The sequence below is a fragment of the Lycorma delicatula genome, chromosome 1 (genome assembly GCF_047948215.1).
Source record: "Lycorma delicatula isolate Av1 chromosome 1, ASM4794821v1, whole genome shotgun sequence".
NCBI classification, from domain to species: Eukaryota; Metazoa; Arthropoda; class Insecta; order Hemiptera; family Fulgoridae; genus Lycorma; species Lycorma delicatula.
In genome coordinates, this window is record NC_134455.1 from 200,123,048 (window position 1) to 200,150,836 (window position 27,789).

Consider the following 27,789-nt stretch of genomic DNA (forward strand, 5'->3'; position numbering starts at 1 on the left):
GGTGATGAACCAGGATCTGAATGGCTGGGAGAGTGGTCCAATTTATTAGGGGCATCTCAGGGACAAGACAACCTGGATCACTCTGAGAAATATGAAACTAGGTCCTTCTCAAGCTGGGATAGGATTTGGCCCGGTGTAAAATGGTTATCAGCCAAGTACTGGTAGAAAGAGGTGTGATTTTAGCCAGCAGTCTGCACACAGTAGTTTGGCAAGACCGCCAGCATCCTGTACATTAATTGTAATTCCACCTTCCTCCACCCAAAAAAAAATTATTGTTAGTATCTACAGAATTATATTAAATATAACACAATATTTTAATGGAAATGAAATTAACTGCAAATACAAGAAATTGCACATACTTTCTAAACGCACAAATCTGTTTATGAACTCCTGCTCTAAACCAGCAGGAATGCCACTACATTAAAAAAAAGTACTCGGTTAAGTTTTAATTGATATATTTTACAGTAAACCACAGTTTAGGTTCAGTAGTGGATTCATATGAAACTAACACGAATCACCTTCCTAATAAACAAATTTAGAGAATTGTTTAATGATTAACTGAGATCTTTCTGAATTTGAATTTTTTCATTAAATAAATCCATCAACTCATATTTTTGAAATGGGACACTTGGTTTAGTGAAAAGAGGTAACACAGGAAATCTAGCATCAGTTAACACACACTCTTTTCTAAAATCAGCAACAACCTAACTTAATAATCACAAGATCCTTTACAACACGATGGTGCCATTAACACCTGAAACATATCCGAAGTAAATTCCTTGAAAGTGAAGGATATGATATGACAATTGCTAAATCCATGTTCAATGACCTGGTTCCTATAGATCACAATAGGTAATTAAAATCGTCAAGTGCAATATCAGTGCATACTGTAAGAATGTTTTAGTGTCTAATGACCATTAATATCAAAAATATTATACTGTGTGTGTGCACGTGCATGTGTGTGTGTGTATAGTCTAATAAGAATGATGTTTATATCGACTCAACATATATTCCTTTAAAAACGTAGAGTAGCCTTTCCTTTGAACACTATATTCACACATTACCAAAAATGAAACCAAAATTGATCAGATAACAACCTGATGCAACCATACCTGTTTGAAGGTAGGTTAGTCATATTTACTGGTCATAATATAAAACTAGAAATTTAAGTGGTATTTAAGTGGCGCATAAAGGCAAAAATGTAAACTTAGCAACATGATAGTTGTGACTTAAAATTTATCGTAACAGTAAAAGTAAAAATAAAAATTACAAGAATTTAACAAGCAAGTCTCACAAAATTCTAATCAGAATACATTACCATTTTCAACAAATAAACAATAATATGAAATGCTATCACAAAAATAAATCATATTCACATTATTTGTATTTATTATGTAATAATATAATAAATAGATATAATATCTACGTATATGGTATAATATACAAACATCAGTAACTAATAAGAATAATAATAATAGTTACTAACAAGAATAATCCTCATAATTATTCATTTTTCCTATATAAGAACCACTCATCATCACTGGCAATAATTTAAATTAATAAAAGTACAAAGATTATTAATAAAGAAACTAAATGTCAAGGGCACACAAAGAATTCTATCTCTGACTTCTTTCAAAATATAAAAAATTACACCAGGGCATAACAGACATTTCTTCTACATATTAAATCAACACAATGTAACATAAGAAATTTACACGGACATGTATGCAATTAATGTATTACAAGTAGGTGTGCAGAAGTACATAAATATTTCTGTTTCATATCTAATAATACAAAATATATCGAAAAATATAAGACCCCAAACTAAAAATATAAGACATAAGAAATCTTAAAATCAGCATGGTCATACAATAGCATGTATAAATATGAGAAAATGTACTGAGTATCCCATAAATACTAAACAATTATTAAAATAAAATAAACTTTTCCTCTGAATATATGAAAATTTTTCTTATTACAAGAAAATTAACTTTCAATGATAAGTTTTTCAAGATTTATCCACTACACAAATTATGCTCAATCCTATTGTTTCCTCACTTATTTCGAAGTACTATTCAGGATAGCTTTTCACCCATTATCCTTTGTTTCAGACTTTCAAGACAATAATTCATCTTCAGCTACCCAGATTAATAGTTGCATGCAGTTAATCCTGGTTAATGAGCAGGCCCATAGGAGATTTCCAAACAGATATTACACAATTCCTTAACCATCCTCCTACTGAAACTCTTCCAATCAATTAACTACAATACTTTTTTGTCTTCAAACAAACATGGGTTTGTGATCACGTGTAATGAAATATTTAACTGCAACTTTCACTGTATAGTAGTCATTCATTAATTTAGGGATCTCATAAGCCAGTATAGCAAAATACTGAAATTCAACCATTATTCCATTAAATTTTTCAGGTTAACACTGCTCAAAGCATTCAACTCTAACTACAACTACACATGGATAAATCTAGATCTAACACTTGTAAACTAATTGCTGTGGACTCTAAACAGCTGATTGTTTCAACTTTTTTTTCAGTTCTGGCAGAAAAATGATCCTGCATCTTCAATGCACGAGCAATAAGTATTTTGGCTGGGAAACGATAAACAGGAACAAATGAAAAAATGCACAATGGATTTTAATAATGAAATTGTACTTTTTCAAGAGATTTCAGTAATGAATGCACTATGTTCTGTCCTTAACAAACTATTAAAGAAGAACGGTCCACCTACCCCACTTTCATTCTTAGTTGTACTGCCTAACCCCATGGAACATATTTAAATGTGAATAGTTAACACCTTAAAATCAAAAAAAAAATTATACCTTTGAATTGTACGTCATCACGGCTACATTAAAAGGAAGAACAATAGTTATGGCCACATTAAAAAGGAAGGTTTTAACAAAATAGTACCAAAGGAGCAAAGAAATGTATACAATTAACAGTAGGTTAATTTACTAGAGTGAAGAATATCAGAGACCAAAGAAATATGTTGAAAGATGAAAAACGGTAGAAAGCTGATTGAGAATATAATTTATTTAGGGACAAACAGTAAGAAATTAGTGGTAAATATTTACCCTAAAAATCTAAAATGAACAAGAACTATTTTTCACTTTTACAGATGGCTTATGTCTAAATTTAATCAGAAATGCATAAAATAAACATGTTATTTATCTTTTAATAATGATTAACATTAACAATAATACTTAATTTTGTAAAAGCGTGTAAAATTTTAGTAAAAATTATTAGAAATCCTTAACAGGCTAAAAACTAGAAAAGTAGTTTGTTGAATCTTTAGACATTGAAAACCTTACATGAAAGATTGCTGCTTTACATTTCAGAAACAATAATTTATAATTGCAGTAATAGTCAGAAAGAAGGCTTTTGTAATTAAACCTTAAAAACCCCAACAATATAAATATTAAGAAAAAAAACAAATAATCAAGATGGGTGTAGATAATAATCACAAAGCAAACAAATGAGCCTTATTAATTAAAATTGCTTACCATTCCATCTGTTTTGTTAATATGATTTATTCACAACAGTTTATGTAATTACAAAACAGATTATTATAAGCCTTATAAAAATAACTAAAGATTTATAGGTACTAAAGCATATTTTTGAAATTTGCGAGTTGAAATTGTGGCAGTATTAAAGTACCATCAAAAATACCTTGAAAAAGTTTTTTGTTGATCATAGCATCATTTTAAAAAAATATATTTAAATTTTAACATTTTTTTTACTGCAATAAACTTCTTCTTTTTTAGTTTTGAAGTTACCTACATGAATAAATAATAAGTTTTATTATAGAACCAATTCCTTGATTATTTATTGAGGTTCTACTTTTTCATAAAGTGAAGATGGAGACGATTTTTTGTTTCAGTTTCACCATTATTTATGAAAATAATTTTGAAAAGATATGCTTTTTCAGGTTAGGCTTAAAACTGAGCATTAATTTTAGTTATATTTTTAAATCCCAGCCTCACAAGAAAATTTCCTTATGACATGCTTTATCTAAAAATAATCTTTTTGTATTAAAGTTTATAACTGCAATAAGTCATGAAAAAGTAAGCATGTCTACTGTTACCAAAAACAAACAGTGAATTGCTGCAATTCAATGAAATTGGAAGACAAGAAAGAAAAGAATGCAACAAAAAATGAATAAAAAGAACACATTTTGAAGTCAATACTAAATATTAAATTAAAAAATTTGACTTGAGTGAATTTTCGTTTTTGTTATATTAACAATGTGTTTTAAAATCTGAAATGTAAGAACATCAAAATATTTCTAAACTACATTACATTATATTAGATGCATCACAACATTTACTACAAAAAATTTTACTTTCTCATAATTTTATTATGTAGTAACAATGATATTTTTAGAAAGCTTATGAGGAATAACACAAACTTACTCTAGAAATAAAAGAATAAAAAAAGCACTGTTTTTACGATCATATAATTATAATAATAATAATAAGTGTATACGCTTTGTAAAAAGACAGGTGATAAAACAGTAAAGCCAACAGTATGTAGAAACTCATTTTTTTTTCAAAATTTACAAGCCTAAGAATTCATGTTTATTTTATAATCAATCATACCTGAATCTTTAACTTGTGAGTTTGGTGAAAGTGAGCTTTTAATTTGTTTCTCAACACCTGAAAGAGCAGAAAAAATAATATAACTGTTCAGATTGCATTTATGATATAAAATTCAAAAAATGGATTCAGCTATCTTTGCATCTGCCTTTAGACACACTAAATAACTTATATACTAAAAAAAGGAATAAACCACCGAGACACCAAAGTAAATCACACATTAACACATGCATAAAGAAAAATAACTTAACACAGAAACAAAGAAAGCTAATTTTCAAATATATAATATAAAATGTGAAAAAAATGAACTGATCATGCAGTATTCCTTAGTATAATAAACTTCCAACATTCCTGACGATATTTTTGAACACAACAATTTCACAGAATTAAGTCATTGTGTTTCGTTTTTCTTACCTTCTGCAATGTAGTAGTAACCTTTTTTTGACACTTCATCTGAGAACTTCAGCAGCTTTTTTCAAATACACATAAGGATGCCACCCTCATACTTATGTTCATTACTTCCAAGTATACATATATACAGCTAATATTTAAACCTCATTAAATTGCTTCTTGACATGGCACTTATTTTAAATATACAATGTGCGTTTCGAAAAAAAATCCCATACATTATTGATTAAATAATGCCCACAAACCTCAAATTTCTATTTAGCAATAAAAATAATCATATCTCATGATGCTGTTTTTAACATATACTTTTACATGTACTGGTGTCTCCAAGCTAACAGATCGAACTTTTAACATTTTTTCAACCAATATGTTTTAGGTTCCAGTTCTTGAGATATATAAAATAATTCTAGATCTACTACAGTAGCTAAAGAACTTTTAGTAATTTTTAAGGCTTTTATCATTAAAAAACAACACTATGAACAAGATTCTAAAATTATTTCAAACCTTTTGAACATAGAGAGAAATAAAAAATAAAAGTATATATTTATTAAAACAAAAAAAAATTTGAAATAATTTTATTAGGTGCAAATGTGTTCCTGCCTTTTCATTTCAGCTACAAGAAGGATCGTAACTGCAATCAAAGAAAAGTGGCCTAAGTCAGCATGATGAAAGGTTAATAGGACATAATGGCATATTGACAAAGGTTAATAAGAGTCAGCTTATTATCAAAAGGACTTAATAAGGTGCAACACCAATAAGTTTGCTTAATTTACCCCACTGCACACTGTAATTTTTCAACTTTCATAAAAACTGACAACTAAAAAAAGTATTAGCTTTTTACTAGACCTAGATTTCACATCAATAGTTTTTCATCAAAAGATTTCATAGTTAAATATGTCCTGCTGTCAGGTTTCCATGTTAATAAGTTTACTGAGAAAACAGAAACCAGAAATGAAACGTAAATAAATTTTAAGTAACTATAAATACAGAAGGAAAGGAAAACCACCAGTAATGGGACTACAGAACTGATACAACAAAAATTTTTAATAATGGGACTACAGAACTGATACAACAAAAATTTTTAATACTACTGGAAGTTGCACACAAACAGCGATTAATAAATACACAGAACATTAAAAAAAAAGGATAAGATGATATGCGCAACTACATCAATAAATAGATCTTTTCCCAAATAAAAATCAAGACAGGAGAACCTCACTTTGATTTCAGTTGTTCCTTCATATAATAAAACAAAAATAAATTAAGTAATTAAAGCAGATAAGAAAATTTTATTGCAATATATATCTAAGATAAATGGGGCTTCAGGTTGTAGTTTAGGTGGACAGAGGGAATTAATGTCAAACAAAATAAAAGCAATGATATAAGAGTTAGTCATGTGAGAATCCACAATGTTTAATACACAACCTTCTTTAGTCAGAACCTATACTAAGAGTATAGGTTTCAAGTTTGTGTAACTGCTATAAAATAATTGGCATAAAAACTAAAATGTCCATGACAACAATACAAGAAATAAGTGATATTTCAAAAGCCCTCTCTGTGAACTTAACTAAAGACAAAAAATTTTCTATATCATTGTAGAGATTAAACATTTTTTATTAGGCATTTTAATTGATAATTCATTCAATTCAAGTAATACATTTACTTCATCTTGAGAAAACCTGTTACAATATATTATATTATATTTGGTGACATTGCATATCAGAAGGTAGTTTTATTACTGAATCTTCCAGTGCATTCAAGTTTCTAGGATTTATTAAATAGTAAGGTTTAGCAGGCTGAAGTATAGTGTAGAGATGTAGAGATTTAGAGCTAAACAAAATACTAAAAAATCATAATCCCTCCATGTTGGCAGGTTAATGTAGAAAATATGAAACCAATAGGAGATGAAATATTAGAAATAGCTTACAATAAAAAATTTTTTTATTGTATATGAAATAACTATACATTTTTTATTAAAAAACAAATTAGGCTACCTCTTGAACAAAAATACATTACAAACATCTTGATAATTACACTTAAAACAGAAACAGTCCTTAATTGAAAGCATCCAATAAATTATCTGCCGATAGTTAAAAAACAAAAAAACTAGTAAATAAGGAGAAAAACATTTTATTACAAGGGAACAATCTGACAGGTTTTTATCACCCAAGAGACATGAGCATAGATATCTCACAGATTCAAACTTCAAAAAACTCAAAGGTTTTTATATTAAAATTATAAGGCGAGTACTCCTCCATTTACTTACTCGATGTAACTAAATAGAAAATTCTTATGTGGTGGAGCAAAAAATATAGTATAGTGACCATGGATGGTACCACTTGGGAAAAGTTCCTACATTCTTACACGTGAAAAAAATAGATTTGAAAGGAGAAATCCAATATCTTAGGACAAAAAAAACCTGCTATCTGATAAAGAATAAATATTTGGGGCTGTCTAATTTGCAGATCAAATACTGCACTTTGAAACAGCAGGGTGATTAATAGAAGCAAAGTAAGAATGTATAAGTTCTTGATAAAGATCATGAATTGACAAGTGAAAAATCAGTGTGATAACAAAAACATGTAACTGAATAATAAATGCTAAGAGGGATTCATATACCATATGTAATAGAACAAAAACTGGGAGCTGGAGCTCGCCAAGCTGAAACTGAAAAGTAGCTTTAGGTTCAAAGTTGATGTCTATGTATATATATATATATAATAGTCAATACTTATAAGACCCATATATTCCTCTGTACCAATATATTGTATTTTTTATTATCAAAAACCAACTTGAACAACCCAAGTACAGAATTACAGCTATAATTTCAAACTACTTTATAACTGCAAAAATTACTGAGTGTGAAGATGACAGTATTATAAAAGCAACAAATGGCAGCACATTTTTAGATAAAAGTAGAAATAATCAGAATGTATATAAATAATTTCAAATCCACTTAGTAAGGTAACGTGGCTTGGCCAGGTTACGTGGTATAAATCTTAAACCATTTTATCTATTTTATTTTTAAAGTTATTTTAATTCTTAATTGACGTCATATTAAATATATGTAGTTATTTTATTTAATTGACTTCAGGTTTTGGTATATATCATTGTAGTAATTTTAATCTTTTAAATTTTATTTAAAAACAGAAATTTGTTATGTTTTGATATAATTTATATACAACTGATGATGCGGGATCCCATTAAAGTGCTATTGGAATAAAGAAATAAAAATAAGGTAAGTGTAACTTAATATATATATATATATATATACACTCAGGTATCTCACAAAGAATGTTCAATACTTTTACTACTGCTGAAAATCATAGAAAAAAAGTCTGGAACATTTGTTTTTGAGTTATGCTGAGCAAAATTTACTTTGTGCTCAACAGAAAACTGAAACGTTAGAAATTACCCTTTCATTCGTAAGTGCTAATACAACTGAAGAAAACCGTTTTAAAATTGGGAATCTGCCTTCCAGGAAATTTCTCCTGATATTCACATTGAGCAGCTTCAGAATTTCAGTTACAAAATCCATAAACAAAAATTACACTGGCATATTAGTTAGAAAATTGAAATAGCATTTTTAAACTATGATATAACACTACACTTCCTCCATCTGTATGATAATTTGTGACAACAGATTCAAACAAAGTAGTATACAGTTTTCATTGATCAACTGATGGTATTGCCAACATACAAAATAAATTTTTTTTTAAATATTTTTAAATAAACATTTCAATTTACAAATCATTTCGTTTTGCTTGTGTAAATTATTAATATACACAGCTAAAATATTGTTTTATAAATCTTGTATTTCTGTTAAAATTATTTACAGAAATGTTTTTTTTTAAAAAGTATATTCATTAGATACAGAAAGAATAATAGCTGATAATTTCTGTCTATTTTGCTTCAATAAGTCAATTTTTAAAAATTGTTTACTTTTTATTGGCTGTGTTTACATTAATGTTCTCAAAATTAAATTCACTACAAGTTTTGTTACTAAATCTTCCACATTTATTATCATTTAACAAAGCTATTGTACTACAAACCTAAAAAAAAAACTTTTTTTTCTATTCTGAATTTTACGTTTTATGTCTGATATCTTAAAAACTACTGGAGTTACAATTATGGGACCTGTTTTATCCTACTTCCCAGCTCAAATTACCTAAGACACCACCAACTTTGCTCCTTAATTTGAATCCTAAAAATCACAGTAGGGCTTCTTTTCATTAGAAGAACTGAAATCCAAACGAAATCTTTCACTAGTCATAACTAAAATACGAAGTGTTTCCAGATCTATGTTTATATGAACTTTTTTCATTATTGGGACACCTGTCTGTACATACACACATGCGTGCACACACACAAAATGTTAAATGAATTTAATTTGTTTTGCTAGTAATCTAAACAAAAAATATAATATTTGTATGAAATTCTTGAATTCACAGATGGTTTTTCCAAGAGTAGACAATAAGGTAAAAATTTCTGAGAAATTAATTTAAAAAGTGTAAGATAGAAGAGTAAGCATATAAATTTTTTTTTTGTTTAAATTTTATAAATGTATCATCTACTTCATTTTCAACTAAATTTATAAAAATTTTATGCGATGTACTTTGTGCAAATTGAAATAGAAATGAGTCTGGTATTTCAGTACTTCTAAATCCAATCATTTCACTTCACTCTTAAAAAACAAAATTCTGAACCGGTTGACTGCTATGAAACCGTTCTGGGCCTTAAGATATATGTACAACTGAGGTGTGAGATTTTCAACTGCTAAAGGTCTTTATTCAGAAGAAAAAATCCATTCCTATTTACAGCTATTCCGATGGCGGTAACAGAAAAAAACTTGTGAATAGTGCACATAAATTCTTTGAAATGTTTTTTAAAAATTGCTACTTTCATTTAGAAATATTTTATTTTTTCTATATCTTAGTTCCTTTTAAAGGATATTACAAACTGATAAGACAAAATTAAAAACTGAAGGATATTAAAAAAGAAAACTTTATCTACAGATTTTTTCCAAACATGTAAACCCACATTTCAAAGATTTCACTATTTTATGACAAATATATTTTTTTGTTTTTCACTCTTGTAAACATAACAGTGTATTGTAACTATAAGACTTCCATTTACCATCTTATTCACTGAATCTTTTTTTGAGGCACCAAATGTTTACTTTTTTACTTTATTATAATTACACAGAATTTAAGATAAAATGAAAATTTGGTAGAAAATGAACAAAGTGAGGAGAAAAAACTTTTTGTAACAGTGGAGTCAAGTATAGGTGTTTTGGGTGCAGCCGTCAACTTAATTTACAGGAGCTACCAGCTGACTTCAATAAAAAATTGTGGAATTTACATCTTCAATCATTTGCTAGTAAATTATGAAGTTCTCTAGGCTATACCAGTGTACCTAATAAATTCAATTAACACTACCAAATAATCTTTCAGTGTGGTTGGTAAAACAGTGGCACAATCTTGGTTGAACATTTCAGCAGCATTTCAAGTTTTTTGCATTCAAATTGATATTCAAGTGTTAGCACAGTTTATAAAAGCATGTAGAAAAACCACCCTTGTTGCATGTAGGCATTTCATCCAAGCACTAATAAGAGCAATACTAGATTGCACACAGTCTTCCTTTTGCTGATTTTAGAGTATATCTCTGAAATCACCAATTGTTTTTCATTAGATGATAAAAGAGCTACTAAAAACAGTAAGAAATCATATCTTCAGCTATTACAAAATTGGTCTGGGATAATGAATCTACTGTTGCAATTACTATTAACTGGTCAGTATTGCTTAACAGTCTCAGTCTCACAGGGCCCTTGGATTGTTTAGATACAATATTCTTGTATACCTTAAACAGCTGAATACAAATTATATTTTCAATCATTTGGTACTTTTACATTCCACAATCAGTAAAGTAGTAATCAATGTTAATGTCACTGGCATTTTTAAGTAATATTAAAGATGCAGTAGACACACTAAGTTCTCCTTATTTCACACTCCCCCATCAAAGTGAAATTGATAAAAATAATTCCTACTGCATATAATCTTTCAGCATTTAATTACATTACTCAATAACACAACTTCTCAAAGCAACTACTTCCTCAGCAGTAACAAATACCATGCTGTTTAAATAAATTACAATCATAGTCACTAGAGGTATTGATGAATGAATAAAATATAAATGTCAGTACATTAAATCTACACTCAATACTGAAAAATCCTAGTGAATGGATCAATATTTGCTGAGTTTTGTCTTGCTTGTTGAATTTAATGATACAAGAACTACAGTGTGGCAAATGTATTGTGAAAATTCTTAGAAGAGCTATAAAAACAAAACAATGCAAGATGCTATCCAATAGGTGTTTGTTTTTGCATGATAATCCTTGGCCAGACATGGCAGATCAGATAAGTGAGGCAAGTGTAAAATTTTGTTGGAAACTCTTCAATCATCCACCCTAAAACCCTAACTTATCCCCAGTGATCATTTTCTTTTTTCTCATCTTAAACATTGGGGGCTTGCTTCACAAAAATTTAACAATGATAAATTTGAAAAAAGCAGTAAGAAATCAGTATCTTCAGCTATTACAACACTGGGCTTGGATAATGAATTTACTGCTGCAATTACTATTAACAGATCAGTATTGCTTAACAGTATCACAGGGCCAATGACATTACTGCATGGGCACAAATGATATTACTGCACGGTTAAAAACACTGGCAATGGAATTTCTTGAATAGGGAATGTAGAAGCTGGTGTGAAATGTGTTGTAGCTGAAGGCAGCTATGGAGAAAAAAAGTAGTAAATAAGTGTAGTTATGCTTAAGTAATGAAGTTTGTTCATATTTTTCAGTTCTGTTTTTATTTAAACATGGCAGTTTTTAGTTCTGTCTGAACATGTCTAAACTAGCATTGAAATGAAGACTGAAAAGAAGTCACACTATCCATAAAATATTTAATAATCTGGAATTATCTTTAACAGGCCACTTGATCTTTTTCTTTCAACTCTATTCATAGAATAGATTTCATTGACATCTTAGAAAACACTAATTTGGCAATGAAATTACTGACCTCTATTTTCTCCATTCAATGATCTCTTAAGCAATAAATCTTAACGTAATAGTATAAAGGAAAGTTTAACTACATTAATAACATCTGTTGTCAGATTTTCGTTAACTTTCTCTACTGCAATCACCTCTACCACAAATTATTAAATTTAAAATTGTATATTAAATTGTTTTAACACTGAATGATTTCAAAACTGCTTTTTATATTTTTTGATATTAGAAAAAGTTACTTTAAGTAAAACAATTTTTCATATATCTTTTTTCTGAAGCGTTATATGATATGCTTTATGTCATTAGTTTGCATACTTTTTTTTTTATTGTTTATCAACATATTTCTAAAGGTAATATTAATGATTAAGACAAATTCAGCATTAAAAAATAGCCTTTTCTTTTTATTCAAGCGTTTATAAATCAAGTTTTTTAACTTCTTTGACTGATAATTATTTTGATTTAAAGTAAAGCAAATCTTGCAGTTTTTATTAATATAATCAAAATTCCCAACATCTTTCATAATTCAAAAACACCTAGATCAGAAATTATTTAATTTTTAATATTTCACATAATTTAGTGAGATATACAATTTAAATATAATTTACAATCAAGTAAAATTAAGCATAAGACAACAATTATGCACCAAGAAATATTATCTACATTATCTTCATGCCACAAGAGAGCTAATTTATACAAGTACTGACCAACCATCAGACAAAACATAGAGATATACCAGCTACCAATTATCATCCTTTCAACTTTTAATTTATCAACAAAAATTCATATTCATTCTACTATTACTTGGCTATATACAGATTTTCACCTAACAGTTATTTATATATATTAATAACACAATATAAAAAAAATGTAGAAGTTAAAAAAATTGGTAAATAAATAATTAGTGAACATATTTAAGTAATTCAAAAAATTTTTAAATTTACAGAGCAGTTCTAAGATCAAAGACTAACAAGCCTCTATGTATACATGATGTAAAAGATTCACTATACTTCAGGCGTGTAACATGGAAAGAAAGAAAGAAATTATAAATGATACAGAAGGATAAAAGATTAATATAGGAAGCCAAAGCTAATAACAGGCTATAGTAGAATAATCAATCACTAATCTCGCTGTGAAAAGAAAATATTTGTTTAAGCAAGTTAACATACATATCAATTTCAAGAAAAACAAGAATTCAGTTTTCATGTAAATCCATAGCTGTGAGTTGTTTATTAAAATGTATTACAGCTTAATCTACATCTCTCTGATATTTTATTTATCATCAAATACCTACACATTATAAACAAAATTTTATTCACCTTCCTAAAACTTATTTTAAAGGGGAGACAAGAAAAGTTAATATTAATTAAAAAATATTACTAAAACATACTAAACAGTCTACTCATAATCAATTTTCTTATATAAAGAACATTGTCTGTATTTTTTAAAAAGAATCTCATTTTTCTTTTTTAAATATTTACGGTGAAATGTCAGCATACATGAACTTTTAAGCTATTTAATACTTAAAGTAGTTTATATGGGAGCTTAAGAGTTAGCAAAATTGTTGTTTGGCAGGATCAAGCTGACAACCTCCTGAAGGGCATAGTGATTTATTGCATTACAAGATGATTACAAGTGATTTATTTACACTCAAGGTGACTGGCTTTAAGATCTATAAAAATGATAGAAAATATGTAAGTATTATTACTTAATTGACTGATTTTTAAATGTATGGTCAATCACAAACTTATATTAAGTAACAAAATATTCACCAGATGAATAAAGTTAGATGAATAAAGAGGATAAGGAACGCAGCTAGTTCCTATTTGAATGATATTTGTGTAGGTAACATTGCAATTTAATATTGTTTTGAGTTGGCTCAATCTTTTTTTGAGGTCACAGTGGATCACTTTAGTCAACTCTGGTTTGTTTTTTTTCTTGATTGCTCCCCAATACTTCTTCATTCGGTCAGATCTTGCTTTTTTGAGTTCTTTTGAACAAACCTTTGTTTTCTTTTCTTTTCTTTAATTTGAAATCTGGAGATGTTTCTTTTAGTATTTTTATATTGTCAGTTTTGTTTCATAAATCTTCTATTGTGACTTCTAGTCTTGCATATCTTGTTTAATTTCAGTTATCCAGGTCAGTGTTTTGGACATCTTCCAGTAATTCTCAACCACTTTCCTGGTGAGCCTGTTTGGTTCTGTTATATGTGTCCAAAGAATGAGATTCTTTTCTTTCTAACGTAATCTAGAGCTGGTTCTACGTATTTTATGAACCTCTTTGTTTGGCATGAGTCTCCATTCTTCCATATCAGTAAGTTATCTTTTATTTATGTAAGTTCTAAGAATTCGTCTTTCTATTCTTTGTATCTCTGTTAAGTAAGAAATGATGGATTTTAGTTTGAAGAGTTTTGCTTTCATATGATATTATAAGTCCGATTACAGTTTCGTATTGTTACATGTGGTGGGTTTCTTTTATGTACCACTCTCTCATTACATATTCTAGGGCAGCAGTTGAAGAGCAGTGTGTATAATCCATCACCTTGTCTTAAACATGTTTTGATTAGAAATGGTTCTAATATTTCTCCTCTGAATTTTATTTTGGAGTATGTGTCAGTTAAAGTTAATGCTATAATTTTTACTAGTTTCTGATATAATCCTAGATTTCTTAGAATTTTCAGCATTGATGGTCTATGAATACTGTCGTAGGCTTTTTTGAAAATCTATGAATGATAATACTAGTTTTTGTTTCATTTTGTGTACATCCATTATTAATTTGAAAGTGATTATTTGCTCAGGATAGCTTCACCCAATCCTCTCTAATATTCTCCCAGTTCATTTTCGAGTTGGATCTTTTATTTTATTAAGTATTATTCTACAGAGTATTTTATACGTACAATCTAATAGTGAAATTCCTCTATAGTTTTCAGGGTTTGTTTTGTCCCCTTTCTTTTGTAGTGGGTGCATGAGTGCAGTACACCAGTGTTTAGGTAATTTTTCTTCTTTCCAGATTTTTTGTAGATTTTCTATAAGTGACTGTCTCCTTGGAGGAGTATTGCCAAAGTTCTACCACTGTCTGGTGTTCCCCGCTTGCTTTGTGATTTTTAATTTCTTTTAATGCTTAGTGTAGTTCTTTTAGTATAGCTGGGTTTATGTGGTTTTGGTTTGATTTAATAAGTGTATTTTTGTCAATTTGGAAGAGTTCCGTGGGTTCTTCACAATTTAGTAGTTTTTGAATAATTCAGCTTGTTAATAGTAATGTCTTGCTTTATAATATATATATATACGTTTTATAAAGAATTCTGCACTATTTACAATTTTGTAATCTGACTGCCATTTTTCATGAACTGATGCATGAGAAAAATGCATTTTTGGAAAATTTGTTAAGATGTAAAATTGAGTCGGAAATTTTTTTCATCAAAGACTGTTGTTCTCTTCATTCATTGCATGATATTAATGTTAGTTGATTTCTATACTTGTGTTATCTGTGAGAAGATATATATCCTGATACTTTAAAATCAGTTAAAACATTCACAAAAAAAAAAAGAAGAAAAATGTTCCTCCTCTAATTATTTAAGAAACTCAACCCAAAAATACAAATAGTAAATGTGAAGACCAGCCTGTGCTTTTTAAAATAGAATTTTTAAACAGGTCTTATCTTCAAAAACTGTCAAATTTATGTAATAACATTTATTGCTTGATTAACAAATAAAAGAAGTTGTAAAAACTGCAATTCTTGAAATATAATTTCGTCCTCTCTCTATAACTTCAAATCTTTAGGTGTACTTTAAATTAATATTACTAACATTTCAATGTTAAATCACTAGCAGAAACTTTAGTTTATCTTAGTTCTGGTTTTGTTCTATAAGCATTTTAGATATTAGCTCTTTCTACAGCTAACAGGCAGAAGACTCCACAGGTCAATGCACACACAACCAAACCCTCCCAAAATAGAGCACAAGGTCACAGGATTCCTCTCAACAGGGGACCCCTATGTCCCTACAGGTCCATGTCTTCCCAGTATACTTAAACCCTGCCAACAGAATGAAAAATAGAGAAAGGATCAAGGAAGAGAATGAGGATAAGGAAAAGAAGTGTAAGAGGTGATGGGTGAGAGGACAGCAAGAGGGGCCATCTATTCTACCAAAAACCACTCAAAAATTAGTGTATTCTTAACCAAATGTAATATTTCATGACTTATGACTATACAAAGAATGGATATGTCATGTCACATGAAACCAGTCAGCCTTTGATTTTTTATTGCGATGATGAATAAACAAATTTTACAGTGAAACATTAAATAATGGTTGACAAAGAATAAATATTACGATGTAATAAAATTGACATAAAATAAAATTTGTTTACGATTGTAAATAAATCTACAATCATAATAAACTATCATCAGACTATGAAACACACTTTTTGTATAAAACAAAAAAAATAACAATCATATTTTAATAATTAATGCCTACTAGATATAAACAATATAGAATAAAGTAAAAATGCCGAACCGTATTACAATTAAGATCCATTACTTTATAATTAAATATTTTCTACAATTACTATCTTTTGTTTTTAATACAAACAAAAAACATAGAAAACAGTCTTATAAAATTCTAAAATCATGCTAATCAGTTTGGCAATTTGACCTAGTGGAAGAAACCCTTTGTGCAAAATGTCCCATTTCACTTGTACATTGCTGTACAAGTTACCTGCTTTCTTCTGGCATTGAACTCTTCTACTACGACTGATGCTTCATTTCATGGTGATTGTCATAAACCTGTGATTCATCATCAGTAATCTTGTTTGGGATGAAGTTTGGGATAGTTTCAGGAAATTCTTTCAGCTTTGTGTTGAATTGAATGCACAGTATTATTTTTTCAATGCTGAGCAGCACTAAGTTATCACAATCACGTTGCAGGAGCTCCAAAATATAATGGATTGTTCTATGCCAGTTTTGCAGGATGGTTTCATGAACTTTTTTTGAGATACGTTTTCAGTCAGAAGGATGACCAGGCTCGTTAACTGACTTTGATAGTAATTTGTATTTGGTATAAAGAATACTTACCAAATACTAGCCTAACTAAGGATTTTGCGAATTTCTACAGTTTTCTTGCAGAGTTGCATAAAAATTCATTGCTCTTTGACAAATTATTTTTACTTCATAATACTGCAAAGAGCATAAACATAACATTTACAAACAACAAAAACATTGATCTACATAGCATGATGCACAGTCAACTGATAGCTTACATAGCTTACACTATCTAGTGCCACTATAATACAAGTGGTATATGTGGCGCAAAAAATTAGCAATAAATTACAAGATAGAGTGTGCCAAAATAATTCAGACAAACAAAAAATTGAAATCCAATTGTATATTTATAAATTTGTTGCTGGCGTTCCCTCTTTTTTCCCCTACTCTTGCTGTTATGAAATTCATTCAATAAGTAAAAAGAATTAACACAATTAAAAAATTAATAGTTACAAAAAAGTATGAACAAGAAGTATGAGAATTTTAGTATCTCAGTTGGTATCCCTTTCACAAATTTAAAACAGCTGATTGTCAATTACCTTCCTTAATAATTAACTACTAGGTCATTCAACAGTGGTAAGTCGTCTTGAAAAGTGCACTTTTAAAAAGTGTTTTCAGAAGTTGTAAAACAATTACATCATCACTCTTGGATGCAAAAATAATATGATGAAGTTGTATGAATCCTGGAAATTTTTACCAGTATTTTGAACTTCAGAATTAACTGAATAAATATTGATGGTAATAAAGGGAGGAACAACAAATTGAAGTTTCAACTCTCCAGCTTTTGAATTACATATCAGCATAATTCAAGGGTTCCAAGATAATTCATTGATTTTGTCTGTGTAGGGAATTCAATCTGTGGTTTTCAAGATGAAATTTTATAAATATAGGGACCTAAATCCCCGATTTTGTGTTTGATTTCAGGCAAAATTGAATAGTATTTTAATTTTCTACTCTTGAAACAATCTAGACTAGCTATCAGTCAAACTGACACTAGAGATTTGAAGTGAAGCATTTTATTACAAATTATCTGAAAATAAAATTAAACCTTTCTAAAAATCACGATGAAAATTCTTAAAAAGCATGAAATAACTGTCTTTTTACCTCATAATCCTCTGTGATACTGTGATATTGTTTAAAATTTAAACAATAAATGTTTAAATGTTTATTGTTTTATATAACAATAAAATGTAATATTTTGATAAAAAATAAATTAAAAAAAAAAAATTAAAAATCTATGCATCTTACAGTCACGCACGATGTTTAACAAAAATCTTTAATTTTTTTGTTTTAAAAACAATATCATAATGTCACAGAGGATTAAAAGTTAAAATACAATTATTTAATTATTTCACATTTTTTCATCGTGGCTTTTCAAAATTTTTAATTAAATTTTTTACTTATTACTTTTTTAAAGATTAGTAAGGCCTGTGCCCAATTTAAAGGCTGATAGGGGATGTTTATAGGTTAATGATGATGGAAGTTTTCTACACTTGACCAGCACAGATTATTTAATAATCCATATAATAATGTAGCCTTACTGGAATTAAAAAGACTTGGAAACATTCAAAAGCCGTTTTGAATAAACATATCTACTGCAGTGGCTCTGGCGGCTTATAACTGTAAAACTAATCTAACAAGCTGCTCTGAAGTGATACCTATGTAATGCAAAAAATCACATCAAAATCAGCCCAGTAGTTTTTGAGGAAAATGATGCACACAAAACCTCTTATACCAAACACATATACACTCTCCGTTCCATTGTGGGTAAAAAAACTAGTTTATAGAGAGAAGAGTGCTTCTTCATATTAATATTACTCATCTCCATATTGCACAGTTAGCATTTGGAACCATTAAAAGCTTACTCTGGGAGATTCCACTCAATCTATCTTAAGAAAGAGAAATTGGGTAGCCCTCCTAGTAAAGTCAGTTATTTTTACATGGATTTGAATACTAGATCATGGATACCGGTGTTCTTCGGTGATTGGGTTTCAATTAATCACACATCTCAAGAATGGTCAAACAGACTGTACAAAACTACACTTCATTTACACTCATACATATCATCCTCATTAATCCTCAGATGTATTATCTGAAAGCTAAACAGGAAAAGGAAACGGGTAGCCCTCCTAAGAAGACATACCAGAAGAAGAGGTGGTGTCCAGAAGAGGGGGTTGGGATGCTCTCATGAACCAGAGGGAACCCCGATGGGAGGCGCAAATGGGATTGGAGATCAATCGCACACACACATGCGATTGAGACAAAGTCCTAGGCAGTTACTGGTTTCGCCCCTTGGTGTGTTTAAAAAATGGTACGTAAAAAAAAGTAAAAGATAAATTGCACAGACGGCCTCAGACGTGATCAAATTAAATTAAATTGTAATTATTATAAATTAATTATTATTAAATTAATTGTAATTATTAAATATTATAATTATCGCTGAAGATTATTTTTAAAACTATTATTTAATTTATTGTTTCAATAGATGTGTCTTAGTTCAGCTTACTAAAAACCAATCATATTTATTTTATAGGCGGTATTAGTGTTCTAATATCTTCCTCCTTTATTTTGAGGGTAGAAACTTGGCTGTGCCATAAACTTTGATGAGGTCATGAGAACTTCAAACGTAAAAAGCAAGTCAATTTTTTAAGTACACTTGTTAACAAAGAGAGCATTTAAGAGAGCATTAAAAGATTTAAATGGCAGAAAGGCTCCTGGAATAGACGGAATACCTGTAGAATTACTGCGCAATGCAGGTGAGGAAGCGATTGATAGATTATACAAACTGGTGTGTAATATTTATGAAAATGGGGAATTTCCATCAGACTTCAAAAAAAGTGTTATAGTTATGATACCAAAGAAAGCAGGGGCAGATAAATGTAAAGAATACAGAACAATTAGTTTAACTAGTCATGCATCAAAAATCTTAACTAGAATTTTATACAGAAGAATTGAGAGGAGAGTGGAAGAAGTGTTAGGAGAAGACCAATTTGGTTTCAGGAAAAGTATAGGGACAAGAGAAGCAATTTTAGGCCTCAGATTAATAGTAGAAGGAAGATTAAAGAAAAACAAACCAACATACTTGGCGTTTATAGACCTAGAAAAGGCTTTCGATAACGTAGACTGGAATAAAATGTTCAGCATTTTAAAAAAATTAGGGTTCAAATACAGAGATAGAAGAACAATTGCTAACATGTACAGGAACCAAACAGCAACAATAACAATTGAAGAACATAAGAAAGAAGCCCTAATAAGAAAGGGAGTCCGACAAGGATGTTCCCTATCTCCGTTACTTTTTAATCTTTACATGGAACTAGCAGTTAATGATGTTAAAGAACAATTTAGATTCGGAGTAACAGTACAAGGTGAAAAGATAAAGATGCTACGATTTGCTGATGATATAGTAATTCTAGCCGAGAGTAAAAAGGATTTAGAAGAAACAATGAACGGCATAGATGAAGTCCTACGCAAGAACTATCACATGAAAATAAACAAGAACAAAACAAAAGTAATGAAATGTAGTAGAAATAACAAAGATGGACCACTGAATGTGAAAATAGGAGGAGAAAAGATAATGGAGGTAGAAGAATTTTGTTATTTGGGAAGTAAAATTACTAAGATGGACGAAGCAGGAGCGATATAAAATGCCGAATAGCACAAGCTAAACGAGCCTTCAGTAAGAAATATAATTTGTTTACATCAAAAATTAATTTAAATGTCAGGAAAAGATTTTTGAAAGTGTATGTTTGGAGTGTCGCTTTATATGGAAGTGAAACTTGGACAATCGGAGTATCTGAGAAGAAAAGATTAGAAGCTTTTGAAATGTGGTGCTATAGGAGAATGTTAAAAATCAGATGGGTGGATAAAGTGACAAATGAATACGTATTGCGGCAAATAGATGAAGAAAGAAGCATTTGGAAAAATATAGTTAAAAGAAGAGACAGACTTATAGGCCACATACTAAGGCATCCTGGAATAGTCGCTTTAATATTGGAAGGACAGGTAGAAGGGAAAAATTGTGTAGGCAGGCCACGTTTGGAGTATGTAAAACAAATTGTTGGGGATGTAGGATGTAGAGGGTATACTGAAATGAAACGACTAGCACTAGATAGGGAATCTTGGAGAGCTGCATCAAACCAGTCAACTAAGCAACCCAACAGCAACATATCAGGTGTGTAAATATGAAACTGGAATTTTTGAATAGAAAGTACATATGAAAATGATAAAAAATATTTTATTTGAAATATTGTTCATTGCTAGCTATACATTTTTTCCCATCTTTCTGACAATTTATGAATGCCACACCAAGAAAACTGTTGTTCTTTTGAGGCATACCAGTCATCAAGCCATTTTCATACATTTTCGTAAATGAAGCACTGCTCAGTAAGTGCATGTCCCATAGATGCAAATAAATAGTCTTAACAGAGCGAAGTCTGGCGAGTAAGCCGTATGCGTAAGTATTTCCCAACTGAACGCCTCAGTCGTTTCCTTGACTGGTTTTGCTATGTGCGATGGTGCCATAAAGCAAAATCACTGTGTTGCCATTTTTGATATTCTGGTCGTTTTTCAAGCAATGTTCAATTCAAATCGATCATTTGTTGTTAGTAGTGTTCAGTAGGTAACGGTCTCACCAGGTTTTAGCAGCTCACACCCTTCTGATCCTGCCAAACACAGAGCACTGTCTTCTTTCCTTAGTGATTTAGCCTATGATCTTTTACGCTTAGGATTCTCAAAATATATCCACTTTTTATCACCTATCACAATTCGATGGAGAAATGAGTTTCTTTTGTACTTGGCAAGCAGCATTTCACAAGTGGTTTTTCAGTTTTCTTGCAGTCTCATTCAGTTCATATGGAACCCATTTTGCCATCTTCTGTATCTTTCCCATAGCTTTCAAATGTATGGCGACAGCTTCTCGTGTTACATTTAATTGATCCACGAGTTGTTGCATTTGAGCAACATCCTTATCCAACAATCCTTGCAATTCGCAGTCTTCAAACTTTTCAGTGATCTTCCACATTCTTCGTTTCTCACATCAAAAATCGCCACTTTTGAATTTTTTAAACCATTCAATGCACAGTGATTTACCAAAAGCAAACTTCGAGAAGCATTTGATGCGATTCTGCAGCAGTTTTCTTTAAATGGTAACAGAAAATCAATGCTGTCCGCAAATCATAGTTTGTAGGTACAAAACTTGACATGTTCAATGCTAATTAAAACTATGCTGTTGTATGAAACTTCTTTTGTTGCGAGTTGAAAATCTTTGTCAGCTTTCAATGAAAGAAAATGGCACCGACGATGCAGATTGAACTACACTGACAGCTAGGGCCATCTATGGGAAAATTCTGACATTACACACCTGGTATACTCATTCTGTAAAAACATTGAGAATGATGTTTGTTTATCCTGGAAAAATATTATTAATTAACCCTTTTTTTCCTGGCGGTAACAATCTGACTTCTGTATGGAAAAATTCACAGCAAACAGCCAATTCTGCATAGTTCAAATTTTGCAACTTTGCGTGGCAATTTTTTTTTGGCAAGCATGTCTGAGAGAGAACATGACCAAAGGTCATTCCACCTCTGGTATAACAACTTTTAATTTTTCAGAAATCCATTCTTTCCTGCTATCACCTTTGCACTATCACTACAATCTAAGTTATAGCTTTTGATAGGTTCATAAAATAGGTAAAAAAAAAATCGAAGTGATTTTTTTTTATTCAATTTGATGAATCAACAGAGGTGGCAAATATTTCTCAGTTCTTATATTTTGAGATATGAATTTGATAGACAGATCAATCAAACAAAAATATTTTATTACAGATCAATACCTCGTCACACAATAGGACAATGTCTTTGATGGTTTTTATGAACCTATCAAAAGCTATAACTTAGATTGTAGTGATAGTGCAAAGGTGATAGCAGGAAAGAATGGATTTCTGAAAAATTAAAAGTTGTTATACCAGAGGTGGAATGACCTTTGGTCATGTTCTCTCACAGACATGCTTGCCAAAAAAAATTGCCACGCAAAGTTGCAAAATTTGAACTATGCAGAATTGGCTAGAAGAAAGTGGTTAAAATTTTTCTACTTTTTTTGTGCTTATTAGAATACTGACTATATAAATTGTAGCCGGCAGTATAAGGTTTTCTGCAGTTGCATGGGGTTTGGATATCTTGGCTGCTCTTAATGCTATGAGATAAGGTGCTTCAACTGTACTTTTATCAATATGGCTTGATTTACAAATTAGAAGCTTATTGATTTCTTAAAGTATGTAATTTTCTTTTGAAAAATTCAAGGGGTTATTTTTACGATCTGTATGTTTAGTTTCCAAGGGTCGAATTAATGTTTATGGCTTCATGCTTTCATCAAAGAGGACTTGAAAGCAAACAACGCACTGTGACTTTCCATCCATTGAGGTATAACTAACTTTAAGTAACTTGTCATTGCTGTCTTTTGTAGATGGCTCACTTTGTCTTTTCACATATTTATCAATTTTGAATTGCAGAACTGATGTTCTGCAATTCCTTACACCTCTATTTTTTACTGCTCAGAGCATGTTGTGTTTAAATTTATATGCACATTTGAACATGATACTCTTACAGCAAAGATTATGCAAGCAGACCAAATTACAAGAAACACGTACATACACATTAAGTTGGAACCTGTAAATTGCTCATCTTGTACACTTCACATGTGCATGTTCACACCCGTAGCTATCAACACAGATAAATAATTTTAAATAGGTTTCATTAGGTTGGGGGTGGGTATCATTAAATATTCATAATTTTTTTTTTACTTTTTGAGGTTCATGGTGCTAAAAAGTTGAAATATTGGTCTAGATAAATGTAAAGATTTGCAAAAAAACCAAATATTCCATTTTTGACATGATCACATTCATACTTTCCACTTTTATTTCACTGGGAAAGTAAAATTATTAACTATCACTTTATATCAAATGCAAGTTCAATCCCCCAATCTGACTGGACAAATGACAAAAACCTACTTGTAAGATAGTGCCTAGATTCTTTTCAAGAGAATAAGTTTTTCATTAAAAAAAACCCTTAACAGTTATATATATCAAATTAAAAAAATATGTAAATTATAGTTATTTTATAAACCTAAGCACAGAGTAATAAATAAAGAAGGATGGCACTTAAATCTACTTTTATATTTATATAAAATTTCCAGTATTTCTAAAAATGTTTGAATATCCAATATCAAATGTGTATTATTAAATGGTCAGACACATTAGAGAAACCCAAATTTCCATTTTTATAATATCTAAACTACTGTATTTATTCGAGTATCCCCCACCACGATTTTCCAGACCGCAAATCTAAAAAAAAAAAAATCGAGTATATACAGTATTTTAAAGTGCAACAGATATGATAAAAAAAATACGTAAATACGAAAATATTCAGAAAGTAAAGCATTTAATTTGTTCATTTAAATTACAATATTAATATTACATTAATAATTAATTACCGTTAAGTACTGGTTTAGTTAAGAATCAGTAGGCCAGTAAAACGTAAAGAAAGTATCATTTCAATACACTTTTTAATATGGGATTTTTTTTTTAATTAATCACTGTCACTGTCACTGTCAATGTCTGTACAAGAGTTAACGGAAGTCTCCACGTTACTTTGCCAAAGGTCCACTACCATAAAGTTCATTGGATATTCAGCATTTTTTAAAAACATTTCCTTACTAATTCTGTGAAAATACCTTCCCAAGCATCTTTTATCCAAACACAAATCTCTGGTTAAAATCTGGGCCTTTGATTCTTCCTGTAGGCGTGAGAAAGAAATTTTCATAAGCCATGCATTTACTGTAAAGTTGTTTTAATGCAGATTTGATGGGTTTATTAATACAGACATCTATCTAGTGGTTGCAATAGAGATGTCAATCTGCCTGGAATTATTACTTGGCCTGTCATACCCTTTTTTAAAATGTCTTTCACTTTATCGGTGTTATGGCCCCCCAATAACTATCCATTACTAGCATACCGGAATTTTTTTATTAAGTAAATCTCCTAATCGCTTTTGCCATACACACGTGATCCTATCTAAAATTAAGGTTTTGTCCGTCCAACCTGATTCCTCTGCTCTGATAATAAGTCCATTTACCTGTACGGTAAGAAGAGTTTTTCTTTTAAAAACAATGTATGGAGGTAATTTTGATCCATCAGACATAATGCAAAGCATAACAGTACACCTTTTTCATTACCACCAGTGCGAATCGTAACACTGCTTTCACCTTTTTTGTTTACGGTTTTGTCAAATGGCATTTCAAAATATACGGGGTATGATCAGCATTTTCTATTTGAGAAGGCAAATAGCCTTTAATACATAATAAATCTTAGAAAAGATTTATTTGTGAAAATGTAATATTTTTTGTTCATAAGCGTCTGGAAGTCGTTGAGAAATGGTCCTCTTTCGTCTTATTGACAAATCATTTTGTAGAAAAAATCATGTTATCCATCCACGGCTTGCTTTAAAATCAACTTTATTCAATGATTTAGAGATTTCAGGAGCATATGATTGACACATCTCTGTCGTGACAGCATAATCACATAACAAAGCTACAATTTTTTTTTCTGTCTGTGTATTTTGGTTTTAAGCCACAAGAAGCCCTTTTATTACTAGTGCCTTTCATCAGAAGTTATTTCTTCTTACGCCAGTCTTGAATGCAGCTTTCATCTAAGTCAAATTTTCTTTCTGCCGCCTTATTTCCAATTTTTTTAGCCGCTTTTATAACGCGGTTTTTCATTTATTGTAAAATATCATAGATGCTGTCCTTTTGTACTCATTTTAATGCCATAATTAAAATAAATCACCGTATTAAACTTGGTAAACTAACGGAAAAAATGCACATAACCATCCACATATACAAACAGTACAATGACTATGGCGAATAGACAAGACGACAATGGGTAACTGATACTGTAACTGTAGTGTCATTAGAACCAGATGCAGCCTATACAGAATGAATCAGTTTTATAAAAATACTGTAACTTCGTTCCTATCAATAATATGAACCGGATGTTAATAATTAAGATTGTATTCTGTATAAGTGGCATCCAGTATTGTTAATGAAAGTCTAACGTAACTATATTTATGTGATTGAATTTATATACTTCTAAGAAAACATTTACTTTACATAAATTATCCTGACTGAAGGCTAAGTTTCAAGTAAGTCCCGCACTTTTATTTTTTCTCTCCAATTCCAAGAAAAAAAGTGCGGGGGGTTCTTGAATAAATACAGTATTAAAGAATCTAGTGGTTTTCCTATATAAATATGGTCACTATCATTACATTTTATTTTATAAATTCCACTAAAATTGTAAAACCATATTAAACAGTATTTTATAGTTTTTAAATATTTTATTAAATGGTTATTTGTCAGGCATGCAGGCTTACAATATATTTTTATCATAAACCTTTATTATATTTTCAACACTGTTATCAGTATATACATATTTTAAATACACACTGTCAATTTATGTATTATTTATTGGTATTAAATATGTATTACTGTTAATTTTTGACATTGTTTTTTTGAAAATATTATCTACTAAAAGTCCATTATATTTAGCAATTGTTTTTATATCTATTTATTTATTTACTGTTATTTCAATTATACTTTATGTAATTAACTCCTCTATTAACCATGCTAATAATTTTGTGTGACCACGGATGACTTGGAATATCCATGTATGGTCATTTTGTTGTGGGTTTCCCATATACTGAAGTTATTAACTGATTATTTTTATTGTTAATTTCAGTACTAACATCTAAGTAATTTATTCTCCTATTTTTATGAATTTAAAAAGTAAATTTCAATTCATTATAGTAAAGAGTTATTCAAAATTATAAGATGTTATTATAGATGGGATTATAGACTACAAAAATATAATCAACATACCTAGTCCATAATAAAATATCATTAGTATGAGTAATGCTAAACATTTTATTTTGATAGCCCTGTACATTAATCTCGAACATGATGACAGACATAGGAAAACCCATACAGCAAGGTATTTTTCTTAGTATATTTGTCACCAAATTTAAAATAATATCAATAAATAAAGGGTGTTTGTGATTGTGTATTTATTTTTTATTATGTTAATTGTTTTATCTATGGGTATCCTGGGATACATAATACTAATATCATAGATAACCATCCTAGTGTTATCCCCAATTTTTAAGTACCAGTTTATTTTAGAAGTCGTATCCCTTCTTTATATTATATTTGTAATCTAAATTCATTTTGATTCTACATATTTTTTCTATTATTTTGAGATAATATAAGGATCGGTTTTAAAATTAATTAAAGGTCGCATAGATTTACCAGGTTTATGTATTTTTGGAAGTCCAGTTAATATAGGTGCACTTAGCTCAAAAGGGTATAATCTATAGTGATATGTTAAATTATTACTATAATCAAAAATATTGCTATATTTTGTTATTAAACTTTTAGTTATTATTCTTAACAATTTTTTAGTGGGGTCATTTATTTCTTTGAGAAATGACAAGTTTAGTTTCATTGACAAAGCTCTCACATTTATATATAAGATATAAATACATTTATCCATTTTAAACCTTAAAAAATAATGAAAATAACCATAAGCATAGTTCAAGTGTTATATGTGGAGGCTAAATTTACACAATCTCTTAATA

At 29.7% G+C, this 27,789-nt stretch overlaps 1 protein-coding gene across 7 annotated transcripts in view; it reads right to left on the reverse strand.

Moving 5' to 3' along the window:
* The window catches only part of Hrb27C (Heterogeneous nuclear ribonucleoprotein at 27C), a 167,750-nt gene that overhangs the window by 7,327 nt on the left and 132,634 nt on the right, over positions 1-27,789 (reverse strand). For 5 of the 7 annotated variants that reach the window (XM_075370489.1, XM_075370499.1, XM_075370469.1 and 2 more), the window contains one exon: positions 4,609-4,665. The exons of 1 other annotated variant lie outside the window; for it this stretch is intronic. In XM_075370489.1, the coding sequence (XP_075226604.1) occupies positions 4,609-4,665 (57 nt within the window). Of the gene's footprint in view, positions 1-4,608; positions 4,666-12,452; positions 12,613-27,789 lie in introns of those variants that run through there. One more of the 7 variants, XR_012756985.1, reaches the window with a different exon arrangement.